The 21,426-nt window shown below is 44.1% G+C and overlaps 1 protein-coding gene across 5 annotated transcripts; it reads left to right on the forward strand.

Annotated features, from left to right (window-relative positions):
• The first annotated feature begins 264 nt into the window (after positions 1 to 264).
• C6H11orf24 (chromosome 6 C11orf24 homolog) lies at positions 265 to 21,051 on the forward strand. Of its 5 annotated transcripts, XM_059849188.1 has the most exons (7): positions 265 to 432; positions 1,230 to 1,352; positions 4,749 to 4,845; positions 5,234 to 5,282; positions 16,723 to 16,961; positions 17,989 to 18,105; positions 19,260 to 21,051. In XM_059849188.1, the coding sequence occupies exons 5-7, from the start codon at positions 16,805 to 16,807 to the stop codon at positions 20,399 to 20,401; spliced, it is 1,416 nt and encodes a 471-aa protein (XP_059705171.1). In that variant the 5' UTR covers positions 265 to 432; positions 1,230 to 1,352; positions 4,749 to 4,845; positions 5,234 to 5,282; positions 16,723 to 16,804; the 3' UTR covers positions 20,402 to 21,051. The 5 variants fall into 5 exon arrangements, with proteins under 5 accessions (XP_059705171.1, XP_059705170.1, XP_059705173.1 ...); XM_059849187.1 differs by lacking the exon at positions 5,234 to 5,282; XM_059849189.1 differs by lacking the exons at positions 265 to 432; positions 5,234 to 5,282 and adding an exon at positions 534 to 666.
• The last annotated feature ends 375 nt before the right edge of the window (positions 21,052 to 21,426 follow it).

Raw genomic sequence — 21,426 nt, forward strand, 5'->3', positions numbered from 1 at the left:
TACAGCCTGGTGTGAGCACAGCTTCTCACCGCTGTGCGCTAGACAGAACGGCAAAGACACCCCTTCAGTGTTAAGCCGTGGGTAGTTCCCACCCAGCGCCGCCAGTCCGGGGCCGCGGTGCCCCGTCACTTCCGCGGGCAGCGCCCGCCCCCTGCCCCCGGAGCCTTCCCGGGCCCTTCCCGGGGCCTTTCCGGGGCCACCCGCGAGGGGCGGGGCCCTCACGGGTGGGCGGGACTCGGGGAGCCAGGCCAATGGGGCGCGGGCGGGGCGGGGCTCGGCCGTGGCATGTGGCGGGGCCGCGGGGCTCCGGTGTTCCTTCCATTCCCTTCCCGGGGCTCTTCCCTGCCTTCCCCTGCCCCGGGGGCCTCGCCAGCGCCGGCCGAGCGCCTCTCCCGCCCCGCGGCCGCCTCCTCCGCCGGACCCCGCCACGTCGTGAGTTACGGGCGGGCGGTGACTCCTCCTGGGCCTGAGGGAGCGCGGGCGGGAGGGACGCGGTGCCGGGCGAGCGGCCGCGCCGGGGTCTCCGGGGGGCGCGGAGCCCGGGCGGGTGCGGCGGACGAGGAGCCGCGGCCCGCGAGGGGGGAGCGGCGGCTCGGCAGCCGTTCCCGTGAACTGCCACATAAGTTGCGAGTGCATTTGTGGAAGGAGTTGCGAATAGATTTTGCCGTGAGTTGGAGCCCTGCCCCCGCAGCAGCGAACGCTGCGGTCTGTGAGCGCGTGTAGATGGTTTTGTTAGTGGGGAGGCGTAGCGGGGAGAACTGGGTCTCGTTGCGGGGAAGGGTGATTGACTCAGCAAGTAACTCGCCGCCCGAGTATGACATTTTTAGGCCCTATGGGCCACCTCAAAGATCCGGTGTCTGTAGGAGTCGCCACTCTTAGGCACGGCATCACTGATATGTAAATATATCGTGTGTTCGAATAAATAATGTTGAGCGTGTGTAAATGAGGTTAGGCTGGTAAGTGGCAAACTGTGGTATTACACTGAATTTTTTTTTTTTTTAATTTATCCTGGCTGAAGTGAAGGTTTTCAGAAGATTTAACTGTACCCTGCGCAGTGTTAGCAAGGTATGAGCTGGAGTCCAAGAAATGGCAGGAAGAATAAACACCGTTCTTTGACCAAGCTCTCAAATATGGCATTCTGTAGGGATATCCTCTCACTGTGAATACTCTCTGGTTTATGTAGCAGATCCTTTAACTTTGCCTTGTGTCTCCCAAACTTTGTTTTCTAGGATTGGCAAAGAAAACTCCTGTCGCAGGATCGTGTCAAGTAACGTGCCTTGATGTCCTACATGTTAGCTGACTGAATCCCTGCCAGACTTGGTCATGCAACACCATTGCTCTTTCCTGATAAAGTGAGTTATCTGACTGCTTACTGGAGGGACAAACCCAAGAAATCCTCCCCACCTTAAGACAGATTGCCGTGTAGTTTTGATGAGCAATGTAAACTTGCTGATAGTGAACATTTGGTGCCCTTTAGTCCTCAGAGGCTTTATGACTGAACAGTAGCTTTTAAAACTAGGCTACAGGGTGCAGGTTAATGCAATGTTTCTGTCTCAAAAGTGCACGTATTTTTGTATTAATCTATACTATGTTCCGTAATCAACCACAACTATGTATGTTCATGCAGTCCATTATGTGGCAACAGATTGTTTAGGAGAAAACAATCAATTTTGATTAGCTTTCATGTCTGTAGTAGATTTGTGCATGTGTTTGGCATGTTTGCTGCTTGATTCTGGCTTTTACGTATATATAGTGCATGCATACACATATGTATTGTTTTAGTACTTTTTGGGAAGAAATTCCAGGCTACATGTCTCTTAACATGTTGGTGAGGACATCTTTATTTTTTGTTTTTAATTGCAAATTCCCTGCTGGATTTATAAACCCATCTGCCAGGAAACAGACTTTGCATCTGGTTAGCTATTATTGAAATTCTTATTGGCACATCCACACAACCTGAAGAATTTGCCTTCAAAGGGAAGTCTCCTGGCACAGACTTTTTGAAGGGAGTAATTTGCAAGCAAAATTTCACGCTTTGGTGATGAAAAACTTCAATGCTGAAGACTTGGTGATGTATTTAAAATGTCTGGATGCATACCCTGGATTACAGGAAACGTACTAGCTGACTTTTCACTTGTATGTTACTGGCTAAATTTTCAAGTGAGAACGTTGCAGGGACATTAAGGAATGGAGGTGTTTGTCCATGGGAAAGCTAGAGGAAAAAGCAGTCAATTCACCAGGACTTGCAGGTAGTTCCTCAGCTGCTGTGCATTGCAGAGCAATGACAACCCACACCAGCTGGCCATTTGTCCTTGTTTCAGTTGGGATGGCATGCTTTTCTGAAGGAGGTGTATGTACCTCCTTCAGGTACACAGCTGGCTCAAAGTTCATTTGTGAGGTACACAAGATAGCCTTCCCACCCCTGTCCAAGACAGTAATCGTAGGGTGAAACTCCACGGGTTGTGCTGAACCAGCAGCCAGACCAGTTGATCTTTATGGCTATTTTTTCCTCCTTCCCTTAAAAGGACTGGGAGGGCAGTATCCCTGCTGTGTGTGCTGTTGCTGGATGCCATCTGACACTGTATGCTCTGGCTCAGCAAGGTTGTTTCCCTTCCCAGCTTCCAGCCTGTTCTGCAGGTGTAATCCTTTGTCATATCCCACATGTCAATGACACTCAACCTTGTCTGGGTGTGGGAAGGGCTCCCAGAGGGCTGTTGACTTGGTTGATAGTGGAGCCAAGAAGTCCTGTGAAATAAACTGCTATTGAGCCCTCTCCTGCTTGATGGTAGCAAGCATTTGATGTGTTCATTCTTCCAGTCATTTCTGGTTTCCTTCGTACAGCTTAGACTGGGGGGAGTTAGTGAAGGAGTTGTGAATTGGCAGCTGGAACCTAAGGATGCTTCTGGCACTGCAGGGACAGTGACAATGCTGAAAATTAGTGCAGGCAGTGCCTGGCTGTGCATTTTGGGTTTACAGCTCTTCCAGCTTTTGACTGCTGGCAATCCGAGAGAGTCCCTGTGCAGGTGAGGTGCTCAGAGTGCTTGTGGGGCAGCAGTTCATTCAGGAAAGGACAACTTATCTCTGCCATGCTATGGAGACTCCCTACTTGAAGGAATGCCTGCACAGACATTTCTGCATGGTCCTGTGAACAGCTTATCCAATGAAAGTAAATAGCAAGAATTGCAGAAGTGGCCTCTAATGCTCAGTGGAGCTACATGATTGTTTTGCTGGTGTGTAAAGTAGCACTTGGCTGCTTGTTGTTTTGCTTTCTGGCTTGTGAATTGCTTTGGTTCTGTAGGTGAAAACCCTGCATTTAGCTGAGGGCTCTGCTTTGCTGTTCTTGTGATTTCATTGGAATGAGGTTTTCTCAGGGCAGTTTTGAATGTCCATCGCCATAGGTGCCAAAATGTCTGAGTGTCTTCCATTTCCTTTGCTGGCTTTATTTTTCTGTGCTGTTCTGGGTGCAGCCTCCTCAAGGCTCATATCTTGGGTTTTAATGCTGAGAGGTAGGTGTGCTGCTGCACTGGCACCAAGGAGGTGCTGTGTAGTGCTGACTGGATGGGACTGAAACCCTGTCTCCAGTGGTGGCATTGCCATGGTGGGAAGGCTGGTCTTTAAATACCCTTTGCACAATGTGAGGTCTGGAATGACAGTGTGTGGGTCTGGATCCTTCATCACATCCTTTCCTCTTGTTGCACATAACTCATTAATTTCTTTCATTTGGAAAGCATGCTGGGTGCTTGTTTGGTTGGTTGCTTTCTTGCAGGACGATGTGCTGTGAAGAAAGGAAAAGAAGGCAGAGAGCCAGGGATATGGATAATTGTTTATTTGCAGCCAGCTGGACTGTCCCCCAGGGTGGCAGGACCCACAGTCCTTTTGTCCATCTTGCACCTGCTTGAGGAGCCAGCTGGTGCCCCATTTGAGCAGGAAGTTTGGCCTGCTGGCAGTGCGGGTTGCAGGGGTGTGCCCGGATTATCTCTGTGCATCACCACAGCTCCCAGGACCTTTGCCTGGGGAGACTCAGCTGGGCTGTGTCCCTTAAAGGACAGCTAGACTGTGTTCTGCAGATGTGGCCATGGGGTGTCCAAGCCCCCACAGCTACCTCTGTTATTCCCTAAGTACACAGAGAGGGAAGGAGAGGTGGTCTGTGTACAAGAGCCTCTTTATTACCTTATTGAGACATTCAGCAAGTCCCCTTCACTGCCTCTGCTAACAAAGACTGTCCAGGAGAGCATTGGGACTGCCTTCCCTGGCTCCACCTGATTCTGACTTGGTGCCAAGCCCAGAGAACTCCTTATGCAATAGTCCAGTAAAACTTGTCAGTATATATTTCTCATGTGTCCTGGTTTCAGATTTTTTTTTTTTAAAGAAGGGGTGAAGGAGAGTGGCTGATAAAATTTGTGTTGAATTTTACATGTATATTTGTGTTGGATTTATATTCGCTGGCTTGAGGAGACTTTGCAGCACTTTAACTAAATCTGTTTTTAAATCCACTTAAGTTAAACTCCTACTACAACTAGTGTGTGGAGACCAGGATGAAATCTCATTAATTTTAATAGGATTAAGCATGTTCTTTTGCTGAGTCTTCTGCTCTATTTTTTTTTTTTTTGTCTGGCTTTTCTATATAGAAAGCAGGATAAACTTTTCTACTCTTCCACCTCTTTGTGAAAATGCTTTGACAGGCTCACAGAAATGTCTCTCTGGTTGCATACAATAACATTTTACACATTTTTTTCCTGTGCTTTCAGCTGTAGTCCTACTGTATCCAGGCTTTTATTGGCTTTTGCTTTCCCTAAAGGCGCAATAATTCCTGACTGCAAGAAAACAGTTACACGTGTTTGCATGGTAAGTTTCTGCACTCAAAATCATTATTTTTGCTTTTGGTCTCTCTGGATAGATTTGAAACTGCTGTAAAACAAGCCAATTAGTAGAGAGAAACTCTGTAGAAGTCAGCAGGAACTGAGCATGTGCAGATGGGAGAGAGCAAAATTAATTTCTGTTCACCAACCAGGAATAAACTGAAGTACAGGAAATAAAGGTAAAAGTGGTCTGAATGCAAACTGGTTGAAGGGTAATAGTTGGGGTCTGTCTAAGATTAAACAACCATTAACTGGAGAGGAGGCTGCTTCATGCATTTGTGTTACCTCTTTACTTCCACATTTCTCAGTGTACATCATGCCCTGAATATCAATATTGATATAGGAATTTGATTTGTTTGTAATTTATGTTATAGGAGCACTCCTCTTCCCTCTCTCCATCTGAAAAGACAAATCCCCCAGCAGGTATGGATTGTTCTTGAGATGCTCCTAATAACACTACATATGTGCTTTCATAGGAAAAGCTGTCTTGTAGCTGTGCACTAAGCTGGATTTCAAGAGACTTGATTTACATCTTCCCTTCCAGTTCTGATCAATTCCTCCTATAGCTATCTACAAATGACTCAGTCTCACACCCTTTTCCCACCCTGTGAGGTAAGGGAGGGTTGATCTACCTTGCCTCTGCTCTGCTCTTTTGAACTGATTCCCTGTTTTGCTATGGACTAATCCATATTGCAAAGGTTGGGCTGGTGTTTTTGTGTCAGCAAAACTCCTCTATGACATCAGTCCTTTTGATGAAACTTTACATCATCAGTGTGTTGTCTTGCTGATATTAGCATCTAGATTGAAGGTCCTGTATCTAATTAAAAAAGGAGAACATGGTGAGAGAAAAAGCTTTCTGGGGTTTTTTTTTTTTTTTCTATAAGTTAAACAGATATCAGCTTATTAAGGGTGTTAAAGATGGGGAATTCTGACAGGTGAGAAATGCCCAGTGATACCCATAAATTCTCTATGGGCAGGCAAAGAGCATTTATTCCCATCATAAAAGGGTTAGGCTTGGAAGGGACCTTGTATATCATCTAGTTCCAAACCCCCCTGCCATGGGCAGAGATGATCAGGTTGTTCAGGGCTCCTTCCAACCTGGCCTTGAACACTTTCAGGGAAGGGGTATCTACAGCTTCTCTGAGCAGCCTGTGCCAGTGCCTTGCCACTTTCACAGTGAAGAACTTATGCCTAGCATCTAATCTAAATCTCTCCTTGTCCTCTCACTGTCTTCTGTGAAATGTCCATCTCCCTCTTTTTTATATGCCCCCTTTAAGTACTGAAAGACCACAATGAGGTCTCCCCAGAATCTTTTCTTCTGCAGCCTGAAGAGCCCCAGCTCTCTCAGCCTGTCTTCATAGGAGAGGTGCTGGATCCAGCACTCCAGGTGAGGTCTCACCAGAGCACAGCAGAGAGGCAGAATTCCTTCCCTTGGCCTACTGGCCACGCTGCTCTTGATGCAGCCCAGGTTTTCTAGGCTGTAAGCAAGCATTGCTAAGACATAAATGATATCTTCATCTGTGATGATGATTTTTAAGGGATTGCCAGCAGCTTCTATTTGCATTGTGGAAGTGGCAGGACCCATGTGTTGTGGCTGTAATTGCCATCTCCGAGGTGGCTGGAGAAGGCATGTGCTGTGGCTGAAATGCATCACTGGCAATGTCTGGGATATCCCTGACTCCAGTGGGCACATTTTGGGTGGTGAAGCCAGCAAGGGAATGCAGTGTCATGAGCTGCTGGCGGCCACACAACTCAGTTCTGCGCAGGTCCCAGGTTCCACAGGTTCTGCTGGACTTATTCTCACATATAAAGTTAAACATGAGCTTTGTGTATTTTAAGAATTACTGCCTAAGACAGATATGCTAATGTGGAAACAGCTGATTATGTTCTTCAGGGACACTTGCATGAGTTTGAGAAGCACGTGGCTTGGTCTGAGCTCTAATGCAGATGGCTTTTGTTACCAGCTGACTTGGTAAGCAAAAGCAGGAACTTGTGTTTGTTTGCTGTTCAGCAAATAGCTTTTGACTGAATCCCATTATTCATAGATTGCTCTTTGTTGCTTTTCTGTCCATTGCAAAGGGAGCAAGGATTTCTAGGCTTTGAAAATCTTGTAAGGTATAGAAGCTGGTTATATATCGATGCAATGAAATATGAAATATGTGAATTAACAGCTGTAACAGAAGTTTCCAGTGCTGATAATCAATCCTCCTAAGGAATATTTGAATGAAAAAGCTTAAAAATAAAATATAAACAGAAAATGATGGTGAGTTGGGGGATTTTGGTTTCCTTTTTTTTTCTGCAGGTTTTGGCAATATTAGTAAGCAGTTCTTTCTGGGTGGTACGTTCTGCACTTGGTCTTTGACCCCTCTGAAAGTGGAAACAGATGTAAGGCAAACTGTGGAGTAGGCAACCTGTCCCCTGGGAGCTGACTGAAAACAAACCCCTCTACTAAATGAGCTCTTAAGTTATTGCATGTCTTGGGACAAATTTGTTTGCAGTAAATCAGTAAGATAACACCTGCAGAGGTCCCTTCTGGAGTTAAAATACATGCCCCAGAGTTATGATGAGCAGCTGACTCAGGCGTTCACATTTACAGTTGCTTCTTAGCAAGATGCAGTGAATGCCATGCAGTGAACACAGGGCTGTAACACAGGATTTCATACAGAGATTCATCTGCATAAAAGATGTCTGGCTGAAGGAGAGAATATGTAAATAAAATACGTGGACAAATTTGTTTCAGTATTTTTCTCTCATCTCTAGGAATGTTACTGCTGGAGGGAAGTGCTCTAAAAAGCAAAGACTGAAATGGTGGGCATGCAGTTTAAATGGTTCAAGATTGTTTGATTTTGTAGATGTTAATATGCATCTGCATAGGTAGAGAGTTTTCTGTCTTGGCCTATAGGTGCTAGAGGGTTTGTTAAGAAAGATCCTCTTCAGATGGCTGTCAAAAAAAAACAGGTATATAAACCCAAAACTAACCCCAAAATCCCCAACACATGATCCTCACTGCAGTGCAGTTTTTCTGCTCTGCTGTCAGCTTGGGCAGTTTTACCTCATGGTATAATTCCAGGCAATTGAAGTGAAGGTGCCCTTCTCCATTACATCCTGAGAAGATGCTGGTTCTGAACTGCCCAAAATAGAGAAGGAACATGAAGAGGAGACTTCTGGTCCTCTGAACCATTGCTGTCTGGAGTTTTCTCTGATCTCTTCTGGAAACTTTCAACTCTCTGGATGATTTTAAGAAGCAAACACACTTCTCAGCAGTTGACAGTTGTGGTGCCAAACATGCATTGTGTCACTGAGATTTCTGACATTCTGTAGGGATGACTGTGCTGCTTACAGGGCAGTTCTTGGTTCACTGCAAACTGCAGCTTTTGAGGAAAGCAGCATTGGTGCCACTTCACCTTGTGTTCTGAGGCAGTTTAGTGGTGGCATGTAACCCCTCTCCTTCACTACAATCGAACAGGAGCAAGAGCAGCTGAGAGGGCAGGGGCAGGTTTATGGGTTTGAGGTCCCTACAACCAGCTGATGGGACTCTTCAGCCTTCAAGTTGGACTTGTTAGTCTAGTCTCTAGTTCTGAGGGTCCTAAACTTTGTTTAAAGGATGAGGCTGAAGAAGTGTTGTACCTCAGTGCTGGCTGCCTGGGTTTTCTGCATTTATAGCCTTTTCTGCATTTATAGCCATTTCTCATTCCAGTCTTGCAGAGTCTCTGCAGCAAACAATTTGAAACAAAAGGTGTTGTTTGATAGGTAGAAGTGCGTGTTAATTCAAGTGTGAATTCTTCAATTCTTGGCACATCTTTTGTCTTGTATCTGATTTCATTGAGTCACAGTCTGTTCCACCTGTTGATTCCTGACCCACAATGGTGTTCTGCTGAGCTGATGATATTGGACAGGTTTGTACTGGAGTACACTGGAGCTGAAGTCTTCAGAATACCAGGCAGAAGCAACCAGTGAGAGTTACTGCTTGCAGTGTGGTTTTCACCTGCTTGTCCTTTCCCTTATTTTTGTTGTCCAAGCTTGGATAACCTCTCCTAGGGAAACTTTTGGCTTAGATAATTAGTGTATGGTGAGCTCATCTTTTAACTAGGGTGAAACCAGGGTCTATCTTGTTGGTAGTTTGGCTTTTCTGGTTCACTGTTCCAGGATGGGGGTATCTTTGTCATAAAATCAGTAGTCAGAAGTTTCTAATAGCTTCAGTCTTCCTGCTGCTTCTAGGTCACAGCTTCTGGAGGAGTAAGAATAACCTCTTAATTTTGTTACAGGTTCAGGTGTTAAAATTTGAGAGAGAGGTTTCAACTTTGGGTTTTTTCCTATGTTTTCTGCTGTATTGCTGAGCAAAAATTAAAGACTGATATTAGCACAGAGGCATCTGAGATGGCTTCTGAAAATACCTGTATTTGTGACCCCATCTGTCCAGTCAAATACAGAACACTTTTCACATTTGAGCCTGGTACAAGTTAAGCTGTGTTTGTGGTAGTTGTAATCTCTCTTGGTGAGCTACTCTGCTGACTTTCTGTAGATGCCCATGACATTCAGGTGACCCCCTGGAATAGTTTTGGAGTTCTTGTTAGCCTCAGCAGCAGCAGACAGGCAGACCTTTTATATCGAGCTTAGAAAGGTTTAGAAGAACCTGCTGCTGCCTGTGCAGTTCCTCTTCCATGAGTGAGGGGCTCTGGGGTACTGGAAGAGCTTTGAGAAGCTCAAACCAAGCTTATTTTACTTTGATTAATCAGTTTTTGAGTATCAAAACTCAAAACTGTAAGAAAGACTTACTCTGAAATGGAAAAGAGGGAACCTAGAACAAGGTAAGAGAGCCCAGCTGCTGCCCTGCTGGTTTGTAGGAGATGAGACTCAAGAGCTGGGCTGAGGCACTTCTGCAGATGCTGCCTTGGCAGCTCATGAGGGTAAGGAGAAGGAAGGATGTTTTTCTTCTAGTTCTGATAACAGATAGGTTTAAATTCAGATTGGTGCAGGACCTGAAAACTTGCTGGCTAAGAAGAACCTACCACAGGGAAGACCAGCAGGGATGAGGAGATCTGCTACTCTGTTTGATTCTTTCTTTATTGGAAAAAAATAAATTTGGCTAAGCTTTCCCATCCACCCTGCCCTGTGATTTCCACACCTTTCAAGCTGTCAAAATCACAAAGCAGGGATGCATGTGCCAACAAACTTTATTTGGTATTGCTGTATTTCTGGCTTGGAGACTTTAGGAAGAGTCTCTTCTTTGCCCTAACATATGTATGGTGAAAACCTCCCCAGTGTCATATTGCATGGAGATAACCTGGAGTGTCTTTTTGTTGCATGTCATCTGGGAGAACTTCCATATGAGAATACCTTTGTTTTTTAACCTGAGTTGTTTGCTTAATTAAGGGAAGCCTCTTATAATCTAGGAGTCTTCAGGTTTTTTTGCTTATGAGGATAACTGGAGGTGGAGACACATGTTTGGAATTTTTTTTTAAATTTGTGTTTATTTTCCATATTTCAGGATATGCACAAAGATTTTACTTCCTTGAAGAAGGAGAAATAGCCAAAAATGTTTCCCTTTCTTCCAGTTGTTTTAGGGCTGAGCAGACATTCCCTTTCAGTCATAGCACTGGGGTCATGTTTTGGCTGTTTCCAGGCTCTCTGAACTGAGCATTCCTGAGTTTCTGAGCTCCCACAGTTTTGTCTGATGCTTTTGTAATGTAAGGTGACATTTTTGCTCTGTGTAACCCTACTGAAAACCATGCACAGACTTAAATTCCTGAGCAAAGATGCAGAACCTTGTGTTATGGATGGAGGTATGTCCTGTGTTTCCATGGTCCTAAAATTAGTATTTCAGCTACATGAACCTATAGAGGAGCATAATGATTTCTCAGAAATATCTGAAGTGGAAGATAAGATTTCAGTGACACTTGAATTGATCTGGATCGCCAGGAATTTGCTGACTGTGGTAAAATTCCACAGGGCAGGAGGTGGGTGGGTGACCAGACTTAACACACTGGTACCTGCTCCAGAAGTAACACTTGGTTATTTGTACCTTCAGGCTGAAGTCATTGCTTGCTAAGTCTGTTAGCTCCACACTTGTCAGTTTTGGATTCAGTAGCACCTCAGGCACAGTTTATTTCTGTGCATGTGGAATGTGCTGGTTCCATCCCTCAGCAAGCATGAAGCACCTGCACTGCAGAGCACCTGCTTCTGCAGGCACTTAGAGGAGCCAGTGTCGGGAGCTGGCCTTTTACCCTTCTTGATGAACTGTGCTCTGTGTTAGTTCAAGGGCTGCAGAGCTTGTGTGGGAGCCCACTGGGATGGTTCCTTTGAGGGTCTTGTTGAAAGCTGCTTAATTTGAAACACATGGTGTGAAACGCCCTGCATATGATCTCCAGTTCCCATGAGACAGCCACACGTCTGAGAACTTCTATCTGCTTCGGGTGCAGAGCAGACTAGGGAAGGTTGCAGTTGAGCCATAGTACACATTTCTATTGCTTAAAGGTATTTTTGTTGACAGATTTATTGTCCAGCCACAGCTTTATGCAGTTAGCTTTTGGCAACTTGCTTTTGTGTATATTAAAACTGGATTGTTTCAGATATTTCAAAACAGGGCACATTTTCATAAATCAAATAGCTGTCTGATCATTTTTCACAGGAAAAATGTTTTGCTGAGTAGTACTTCTCAGGATCAGAACTGCAGCACATGGCACTAATATGAGTGAGAAAGGATGATGGATGGGTGATGCTGGTTTGGGAGTTTTAGACTTTAACATTTTTTTCTTCAGAGGCAAAGCATGATGGCCATGAACAGTGGCAGTGTGGATTGTCCTCAGCTGTATAAGCTGTCTGCCTGGTGCCCTGAGAGAGGAACCAAGTGGGCAACCAAGGAACAGATAGGTGGAGATGGGTAAAGCTGGTAGGAGCAGCTTTGCAGCTTATCAGTAACTTTGTTGGGCAGCCAAAGGAACGTGATGGCTCTAAGGCTGCTGTTCAGAGATTCATGTAACTTCACCTGGTCATACTCAGCTGACACATGAGGGTCAGCCTCATGTGCCTTGGTGTTGCCCCTTCTGTCTCCAAACCTGTTTACATGTGCATCTTCAGTCTTGGAGAGAAGCTTGGGAAGTAAAATGCATCTGAGGATTGCAGTGCAGATTCCCTGTCTCCTGTATTCCTGCCTTGATTTACAAAATGAGATGTGCTTGTCTTGCCTTAGCAAAATTTGGTTTAATTCTGTGTTTCTAAAGAGAGAAATGTTGCACTTGTTCAGACAGCTGACATGTCAAGTGTTTAGCAGCAAATGCAAGAGGCAAACAGGCCTTATACCTTCCCAGTTTAATGGGAGAGTAGCATTGTTGCCTCCAAAAGGTATTCCACCCCTGTTTTCCTTGCATTTTTGTTATACTGAAGAGAGAATATTTCTTTGCAACTCCAACCTTATTTCATACGTAGTCCATGCACACTTGAGTATGAATTTTGAGGCAATGTCTACTGGCTGTTCAGTGACAACTCAAAGGAGCATGTGTTGCCCTAAATGATTTGCTTTGCACACTTTGTACCTGTGATCTCTAACACCCACATTCCCTCTTTTTGTGGTTTTTTTGTCTAGTTCTGTATCTCTCTTCACCCTGGTGCAGTCACTGCATGCACCTTGCAGCTGCTTAACCAGGAGCAGCTGAGGCTGCTGGGAGGGGGGGGGGGGGTGTGTAAACAAGGGATTTATATTTCAAGGGCTTCTCTCTGCTCTTGCACCATCATCCCAATAATTGTTCTTTGAAATAATGATTATTTTTTTTTATTTGTATAAATTCCTCAGCTTAAGCACTGTGAGGTCAGCAAGAAGCAAGGAACTCTTCTGAAACCCAGCAGGCAGTGCCCTCTGGGTATGTGTGTGCATTGCAAAGTCATCAGTCATTCAGTTGTTGACTCAAAGTTATTCTGGTTTGCCAGCATGCTTATTCCCTGCTGAGTTACAGCCACAGATAACAAAAGTGAACTTTGTGTTTTTCAGAGTGTAGTCTTTTCTCAGATTTTATTTGTTGCTGTCTTTTGTGGTTTGGTTTTGCTTTGGTTTGGCTTTGAATTTCCTTGGGGATGTTCTATAGGCAGAGCAGGTAGTGCTTGAGAAGTGAATTTTGCCCCAATTTCTCAAGATGACTTCTGAGGGGATCAGTAGCATTCATCTCTTGCACTGTGCTGTCCAGGTGGCCCGACACGGTTTGGACATGAAGGTTTAGTGAGTGTTGTTTTGGCTGTAGGGGCAGGGGATGGGTGCTCAGAGGGGTCTCTGAGTACAGCTGGAGCCATGTGGGACTGGCTAGCAGCGTGACAGGAAGTCAGAAATACAGCTTATTGCTCGTGATAACAGAGGGCAGTTGTTAAGTTGGGAAAAGTGATCTGCAAGTAGTTGTAACTCCTGTTCTGGATGAATGGAATTGGCTAAGGTGGAAGAGGCTAAAAAAAACCCCACCTCTAGCTGGAGTTTCTAATATTTATTACAGCATCCCAAGCCTCATCTGTAGTGCATTAAGATATGGCTGCAACTGGTTATCCTCTCACTGGTCTTGGAAAGGAGCTGTTTCCTTGTCTGATACACTCACAGTCTGTGCATTTTGTTTGCTTCACATACTTGCTCTGCAGTCTGCAAAGGGATTTTTACAATTGGCTAAAGGATGTTGGAAAGTGTTTTAAGCTTGTATTGAGTGCCTTAGGGGGAGGTATTACCAGTTGGTCCCTGAGGAGACCATATTTAGTGAGAGGCAAAGCGGGGGACAAATCTCTTGTGCATGAGTTTGGCATGTACCCCTAAACCTTGCTGACCTAATCCAGGAAGGCTGCCAGGTACTTTGGAAGAGGTGAGAGTGATTTTCTGGGGTTTTGTTTTGCTCTGCAGTTGTTGCAGTTAAGTGGAACCAAAGTCAACTGTGATGGGAAGGACTTCTAGTGAATTGGTGTGGTTGGTTGGGGATGCAAAGCATCTCTTTATACAGGGATGCATGTTAATGCAACAGCTTCTAGCTACTGGTGTGATCATTTGATCTTGCAAATATATGTAGTTCTTGCGTTAGTTGATTAATATTAATATTTGATTTGTACTAAAACTGAGATTTTAACAATAATGATAGTATTTATTTAGAGCTATATCTGTGGCTTCAAAATGCAATGCAGGATGTTTATTCTTAGGTGGTTATTATGATTTCAAAATTATTACTTAAGATATGAAAAAAACTCCTATAATAAATGCTTAGTGTTTGTATTCATTGCTGTTAATCCTTACAAGTTTATTTGAAACAGTGTATGCATACATTATTACATGGGTAACTCATTCTCAGGGTTACTTCTTAGGTTGTAAAATAATGCTTCTTATAAACCCTGGACCTTGAAAAGGGACATAAGCTGTGCTCTAAAATTTGAAATACATTAATGATGGGGTTTTTTTTCTTTTATGTTTGTGAGTTAAGTACTGCTTTCTGAACCTCTGTTATGACCTGTGAACTTTTCAAAAAGTGCACTTACTTTGGCACCGTGTGGTGGGAGTGCAGGTTGCCAAACAGTGCTCTGAGGGGAAGTACCTCTAGTGTCTTTGAGGGAACCCAATTCACTTGCTTTAAGTTGAAGGATTTGGGGTTTAAAGGAAGTCCTTTCTGTCTGCTCTAGGAAAATCTCTTGTGGGCAGAGTATTTAATGTTTTCCCTTGCTTTCCCCCTTGCTCCCAGTCTTATCAACTGCAGCTTTCAATGGTTAACCTACAACATATGCAAAGAGTGACAGTAAGAGTGTGATAAAGGCTGAGACAAACTTGTAAAAGTGCCTTGCAGTCTGGGGCAGTGGGAGAAGTATTGGCAATTGGCTTGGCTGAGCAACCCAAATTAGTATTGCCAATTTCCTAACGAGAATGTGGGGCTGCTTTCCTGAGCAGCCAGTGCTGGTGTAGCGTGTTGCAAAGGCTGTGCTGGTATTGCACAGATCATCTCCTCTCCTCTCCTGATCCTTTCAACTTTGCTAAGGTGCACTGGGAAAAAGGAGTGATAAGGAAAGAGCAAAGTCAGTCTGTGCTGTGCTTGCATAGCCTGTAATGGGAGAGAGGCCCCGCTGGAGCTGGGCACCGGGCGTAGTCGCTGGTACACAGGACTAGGTGGGGCTGCTGAGCTGCCTTTCCCTGCCAAGACTTCTGTTCTCAGGTCAGATACAGAAATATTTCCAGCTGCCAGGTGAGATGACTCAGGCTTGAACTTCTGGCTGCACTGAGAAACCTGCTCGCACCAAATGAGCCTGATGCTGTGCATGCTTGCCTCAGGGAGAAAGCTGCAGAGGGGTGCAAGGGCCCTACAGTCATTTTGGGCTTCCCATCTCTCTGGGAGAGCAGAAGATCTAAAAATGCTCTGCTCCATCTTTTTCAACAGTTAAAATAACTCTTTTTACTATAATAAATAGGCAGGAAGGAGACTCTTGAGTTCCTCAGGGGGCTTGAAGGTTGACTAGGAAAACTGAATTTGAGGCACTGCAATTTAGTGTCAAGTTTTGTCTCCATCTTTGGCTCTTTGACAGTCTAGTGTGGACCTGTATATTGTGTGCCCTCTGCGAACCTTGGGGTAGCTGTTTGTGTTTCATTCCTTTTCAGATAGGGTGGTTTTGAAGCTAAAACTCTGTTGCTCTGTTTGGGGCTTTAGGATATAGTAGAAGAAAAATTGGGAGCGAAAGTTTAATGGTAGAAAGCATCAAAATATTGCAATCTGAGTCACAGCTAACAAACATTATTTAGGACTTTTTTGGAGGAGAAATAGCTGTTAGATTCTTAAATTCACAAGCATGGTTGAAACTGGAGTTCTCATGGTTGAAATGGAGACTTCTAGCCTGGATGGCTAAATGAGGGTCTTGCGCACATTGCTGAGGGCTGTTGGATGTTCTTCACTGTGGTATTTATACCATTCACACATGCTGCTCATTCTGTGTTCTGAACTGCCTTTGCAGTCAGTGCATCCAGCTCGGAGATGTCACACAAAGCTGAATCTCAACACTCTCTGAAGGCTGTCACATTTCTCTTCATAACTTCAGGATGGTGACTAAAGCTTGCTTAAGTGATGAGGAAGAGGATTGCCCTTAAAAATTACTTTGAGAAGAGGCTTACAATAGGTCTAGTTCAGACTGAAATCTTTGGAAGTTCATGCAAAGCTCCAAAAACCTCAGAACCAAGAGGGTAAATCCAGATAGAAGCTACTAATCTGCTCTGATGTCAGTGGGAGCTGTTTCAGTGTCTTCAGTGGTGAAAGCCCCTCCATTGGCTCAGTCACATGTGTGCATTAATAATGAAGGAAATACATTATCTGTTTACTGTGGGTGTGAATATTCTTCAGTAACAGCTGTGTCTCTGTAATGTCTTGGAAGACCAGAAGTACTGGTTTTTGCTTGTTTTCAATAAAAATTTCTTTGAGCTTTTTGTAATGAGCAGGAAAACCAAAGCAGAAATCAACCTAGGTTACTTGGTTTTGACTGACTTGGTGTAAAGGCAGGACCAGGACTGTAGTTCCCCTTATTGTCAGTGTGCTCAAACTGGTGAAAACCCTTCTGCCGAGCATGGGCACAACATTAAGGGTCCCAGAAGGAGACCAAAGACATCATATCTGTGCTGCCACATGTTTTTGGGCTTTGAGATTGACTTTGTACACGTGGCTTTTGACTTAAGCCGTTCTCCACTGGGATGTGAAGGAAGGAGAGCGAAGTACGTTTTCCAAAGAAAGAGCCTCTCTGGGAAGCTGGGAAAGGTCTTTACTCCTCCTGCCTCTGAGCCTTGCTTGTTTGTGATGTGTAGTGACACTTGCCTGCCTTTTGTATGTTTCTATTTTCCATTCCTGTTCATAGGGATATAAATTGTTTGGGTTTTTTTTAATAGGTATATTGCAGTGGATCTGAAGTTGATATAAAAGAGAATTTCTTCTGGGAAAAGAAGCTTCCCTGTAAGGCCAGCCCTGAAGATGTGGACTGCCATTGTGTTCTTCCTGCTGATTTCCATCTGTATCTGTGAACCCCGGTTTTCAGACCTGAAAGGGAGAGGAGTCCATGTAGTGCAAATAAACAACCTTACAAGTGAAGAGCAATGCAGGCAGACTTGTCAGAGCCCAGGTGCTTCAGGTGAGGTTCTTGTCCCTTGGATGGAATTCCAGCTGCATTTTCTGCTCCTTGAAGGTCTCTGCTGCTCCTTTGACTTTCTTTTTGAATTCCAGTTGCTTACAGGCATTTAGAGTTACAGCTGCTGTGTGTGGTGCTGCATAACTTCTGACAGATTTGGTTAAATTGAATCCAGGACAACTGCTTCCCAGAGCCCTTCAAGCTTCCATAGGAAGCAGCATGTGCTGTTGGTGTGCACTGATGGCGTGCAAAGTGTTAGGTCACTTGAATTGCAGAAATTATTCCCTGCTGCCAGATGTTTGCAAGTGAGCAGTGCTGTTGTAGACAGCTGCACTAGAAGGAGTAATCTTTGCTCCCTGGTATTGGTGTGTGTTTTGTGCCTTAGAAGAAACCACTTTGTCCTGCAACCAAGCATAGGGTTAAATCTGTTGAGGTAAAAGCCTTCTCACTACATCTGAGATGTCTTTACAAAGAATTAAACTTTGAAAAGAGTCTTCTAGTTTTCCTTATGAAGGTCCCAATCCTGTCTAGCCAGATGAGAAAGCTTGTAGCTCCTACAAAAAGACAGTGATGCTGTGGTGAAGATGACCTTGGCTCAGATGGATGAATATCTGACATTCAGATGGTTAGGAACCGAATAAAGATGCTAGTTTTAATGGCCATTATTAGTAATTTTCCTCATTAAGACATATAGATGAATTTACATGGGTCCTAACTTTAGTGCACTTTGTTTGAATTGCTGTTGTCAGGAAATGCTGGTACCAGAACACACACAGGTGGGTAGGCTGCATGGGAAATATTGATTTCATTGGCTTTCTTTGGTTATTTTTCACTAAGGCTGAGTCAGGATCCTTTAAGGCCAGACAATCTAGATGTTGTATGGTTTGGGGTGTGGTTTTTTTTTGTTTGTTTTGTGTTTTTTTGTTTGTTTGGTTTGTTTTTTTTTTTTTTTCCAATTCTTTAACTAGAGCCCCAAAGCAACATCTTTGGTATCCTGTGTGCAGCAATCCATTTTCTCTGCTGTTTTCAGGGAGCCATCGCTGTAATTGGTCTGTGCCCTACCAGAATCACTGCCTCCTCCTGCAGTGTCACCAGCTGAGCGTGTGCCAGAACGCTGGAGAACAAGACATCAAACACCTGCTTGCAGGTAAAGCCATGCTTCAGCCTTCTGGGAAATCCAGGATCCCAATTCTTTTGCTTTAAATGTCTGCATTTAACCCTTGATGGGCTTTCAGCTGAGGAAGATGGGTTGTGAAATGCCTGCAGGGTGATTCCGTAGGTACATTTTACTGGAATAACTGTTTCACTTTGTTCTAGAGACTCTGGCACTTGCATGAGTGCATGATGTGTCTTTGAATAGCTTTTGTAACACTTACTGAGTAACAGTTTGTCTCCATGTTTAAGACATCATTCATTCAAGCCATTTGCACGCCACGCGGTGTCCTAGTGAAAATAAAGGCATAACAGATGTATTTATATCTTTTTTTCAAAGAAACGAAAATGTCCTGGCATTGTTTTTCTCTCAGATTGCCAGGATTTTGTTCCAGAGTCAACAGACTGCTTCTTTAATCAGAGCAGCAATTGCTCATGGTGACTTACCAGTTCCAGGGTATTCAGTTTTAATAAAGTGACACAATAACAAAATGGAGCTTATTTATAATTGGGAAATCAATCTTCTGAAGTTTGTTTAAAGAGTTCACTATACCCAAGTTTAAAAAAAGTTTTTCATGATTCTTTTGGGTTGGCAAAGGTTTCTTTGCAGTGTAACAACTGGACTTGTGATAAGCAGATGGGATTTATGTCACTATAAATCTAGTTCACTTAGTTATGAAGGAAATTATCCTTATGTATGAAGGTGTAAGTAGGAATTTCTGTTCAGTTTTGACAAGTGAAAATTACAAATCTAGGCACAAAAGCTTTGTCGATGTGTAACTTTGAAAGCATGAATCCTCTTCTCAGGAACTGACATTTGTAACACTGCTCCTGTTGATATTGTGCTTCTGCATTGTAGCTCTCTACTTCATTACTCCCCTTTTGTGAAATTAACTCCCTGGCTGGGCAAATATGAGAGGTCTGTGGCAGAAAAAAACAAACAAAAAACCCTCAAAGGGGTTATGTGTAGTAAGGGCTGGGGGGGGTCTTGAATTTTCATGTTCTTGCTGAATTCAGGACTGATTTATTGCACTTGTACTGTGTGTACTGCAGAATATGTGTTCTGGTTTGTGTGTTGGGGGTTGAGGTTCGATTTGAGCTTGAGAGTTTTTTATTCTTACAAAAGTAATTTGTTTTGTCTTTTGGAAGAAATTGTCAACAGCAAATGGGAAGCAGCCCTGTTTCACCACCAGAACCACCCACAGAAGACGGAGAGGATGCTGAATGCACGGATTGACCAACACAGTGTGGAAAACACTTTTCCTTTAATTGCTCAGACTCACAATATTAATTTGAGGCATTTGCTTGGGATTGAGGAGACAGATGACACAACAAGTACAAGGAAACTAATTGCAAACGATGCTACCACCACTGCCCCTGCAATAACAAACATTACAAATGCAACTTTCTCTACCACTTACGAAGCAACTGCCAAAGCCTCAAACACCCCTGGAGGTTCTGATACCTTCACTACAACCATGTCATCCTCTGCCTTTTCACCCCCCCATGGTAACATCTCTGCTCCCACTTCCAGCAATGTCACCCAGATGGTGATGACCAGCCAAAAATTAGGAAGTAGTAGCTCTGTCCTAGTACTGTCCCCCACTTCTGCTCCCCTCACTGTTCCTTCTGAAGCAGGTACCCAAGCACAGCAGCCTAGGCCAGGTACCCCCAGCAGCAGTACTCCTCACACTGACAGCCTCACCACTGCTGGAGCTGACCTGAAGCTGCTGACCACAGCACTGACCACCCCCATCCCACAGGATGCAGGAACATCTTCCAGCGTTTCCACGCGTGCCACGGCACCCATCCCAACAGAGAGCTCTCACTCTGTGAATCCAGTGCATGCTGGCACCTCACCAGATCTAAAGCCAGAGGTAATTACAGCTACAGTATCCTTGAATGAATCAGCTTCTCCTCTGGGCTCTACAGGAGGTGCCATGGTTTTAACTACGACCTCTACAGTAGCAACTATGACTGAACATGGGGTAAAGTCAACATCTGATGTCTTTTCAACAACCATGGCTCCAACAGATGCAGCCAAAACAACAGCTTCGGGCCTCACAGAAACTCAGGACACAGACAACGAGTATCTTCTCATTGCTGCTGAGCCCCTGACTCAGTACTTAGTGGATAAAAGTTCACTACTTGCAGTGCTTTTAGTCGGTACGTTCTTTTTCTTAACTGTTATAGTTCTTTTCCTCATGCAGGCCTATGAGAGCTACAAGAAGAAAGATTACACACAAGTGGATTACCTGATCAATGGAATGTATGTGGACTCAGAGATGTGAAGAGGTGGGGATAAATAGTAGGCAAGAGATGGAAAGGAGAGTCAAAGTCAGCATGACTTGTTTTTCCTTTCTATCTGCCTATAACACAAACTGAAAGTGCTTCCAAATATACTTCTAGTGCAATTGAGGAGAAATGCCATGTACTGTATTAAGAAAAAATAATAATTTTTTATTCAACTGTGCAACAGGTTGCTGCAAAACCATAAAAAAGGAATAATTTTTAACATTTTCATAATGCACAGTAGCTTTGGCCATTATAATTCATTGCAAAGCAAATCTAACAAGGTGTAAGTTGCCATCATCTGAAAGTGCTGTAGTGCTTTTCAGCTGTTTACAGTGCAGGTTGTGTTTCATTTGTTTCACGTGTGCTCCTCTGAAAACAGAGCAAAGGACGCTGTCACCTGTTGTGAAGTGCTCCCAAATAGCCAGATGAGAAGTGTGGAGTACTGTTGCAACAGGGGACTTTTAATCCAGTGTGTGTCATATTTCAGTGTGCTTCTTGCTTATGAAGAGGTCTGTTTACAAGGTATTGTAAACTCTGTTTACTGCTAACCCAAGGTATCTTTTCACCATGGAGTGGATTACTGTGCCTCTGCACTTAAATGATCTTATTTTTATATTCAGTTAATAAACGGGGCCCTGGAAGGGCAGATCTTCTTGTGTTTCTCGTTTCATTGCTGTCCCTGCCAGTTGAGAAGCAAGCAAATGGGCTTTTGGGGCTTAAGTAAATTAGCTCCACTTCAGTATTCCAAGTGTGGGGGCTTTGAAGACCTGCTGAAAGCATGGACATGTCACAGAAGATACTGATCATCTTCCCGAGTATTGCTTCTTTAATTTGAAGCCATTATGCTGTCAGTCTCCCAGGTGTGAAGACCCACTTACTGCTTATTATCTTTCATACTTAGAGCATTGGCCTCTGTTTAGGTTTTTCTTTTACATTTAGGACCAGCACAGAGTTGTTAGTGTTTTGGAAACTGAATTGCACATGCAGTTGCAACTTGGCTCCCAAGGTCTGCAGCTGAGCA

Source organism: Haemorhous mexicanus, chromosome 6 (genome assembly GCF_027477595.1).
Source record: "Haemorhous mexicanus isolate bHaeMex1 chromosome 6, bHaeMex1.pri, whole genome shotgun sequence".
Lineage (NCBI taxonomy): Eukaryota > Metazoa > Chordata > Aves > Passeriformes > Fringillidae > Haemorhous > Haemorhous mexicanus.

Bases quoted from the DNA above. Each gene is read 5' to 3' on its own strand.
- C6H11orf24 (XM_059849188.1), top strand. From the start codon at position 16,805: ATGTGGACTGCCATTGTGTTCTTCCTGCTGATTTCCATCTGTATCTGT. The intron at 16,962-17,988 runs GTGAGGTTCTTG...TGCTGTTTTCAG, and splicing joins TCAGAGCCCAGGTGCTTCAG to GGAGCCATCGCTGTAATTGG. The intron at 18,106-19,259 runs GTAAAGCCATGC...GTCTTTTGGAAG, and splicing joins CATCAAACACCTGCTTGCAG to AAATTGTCAACAGCAAATGG.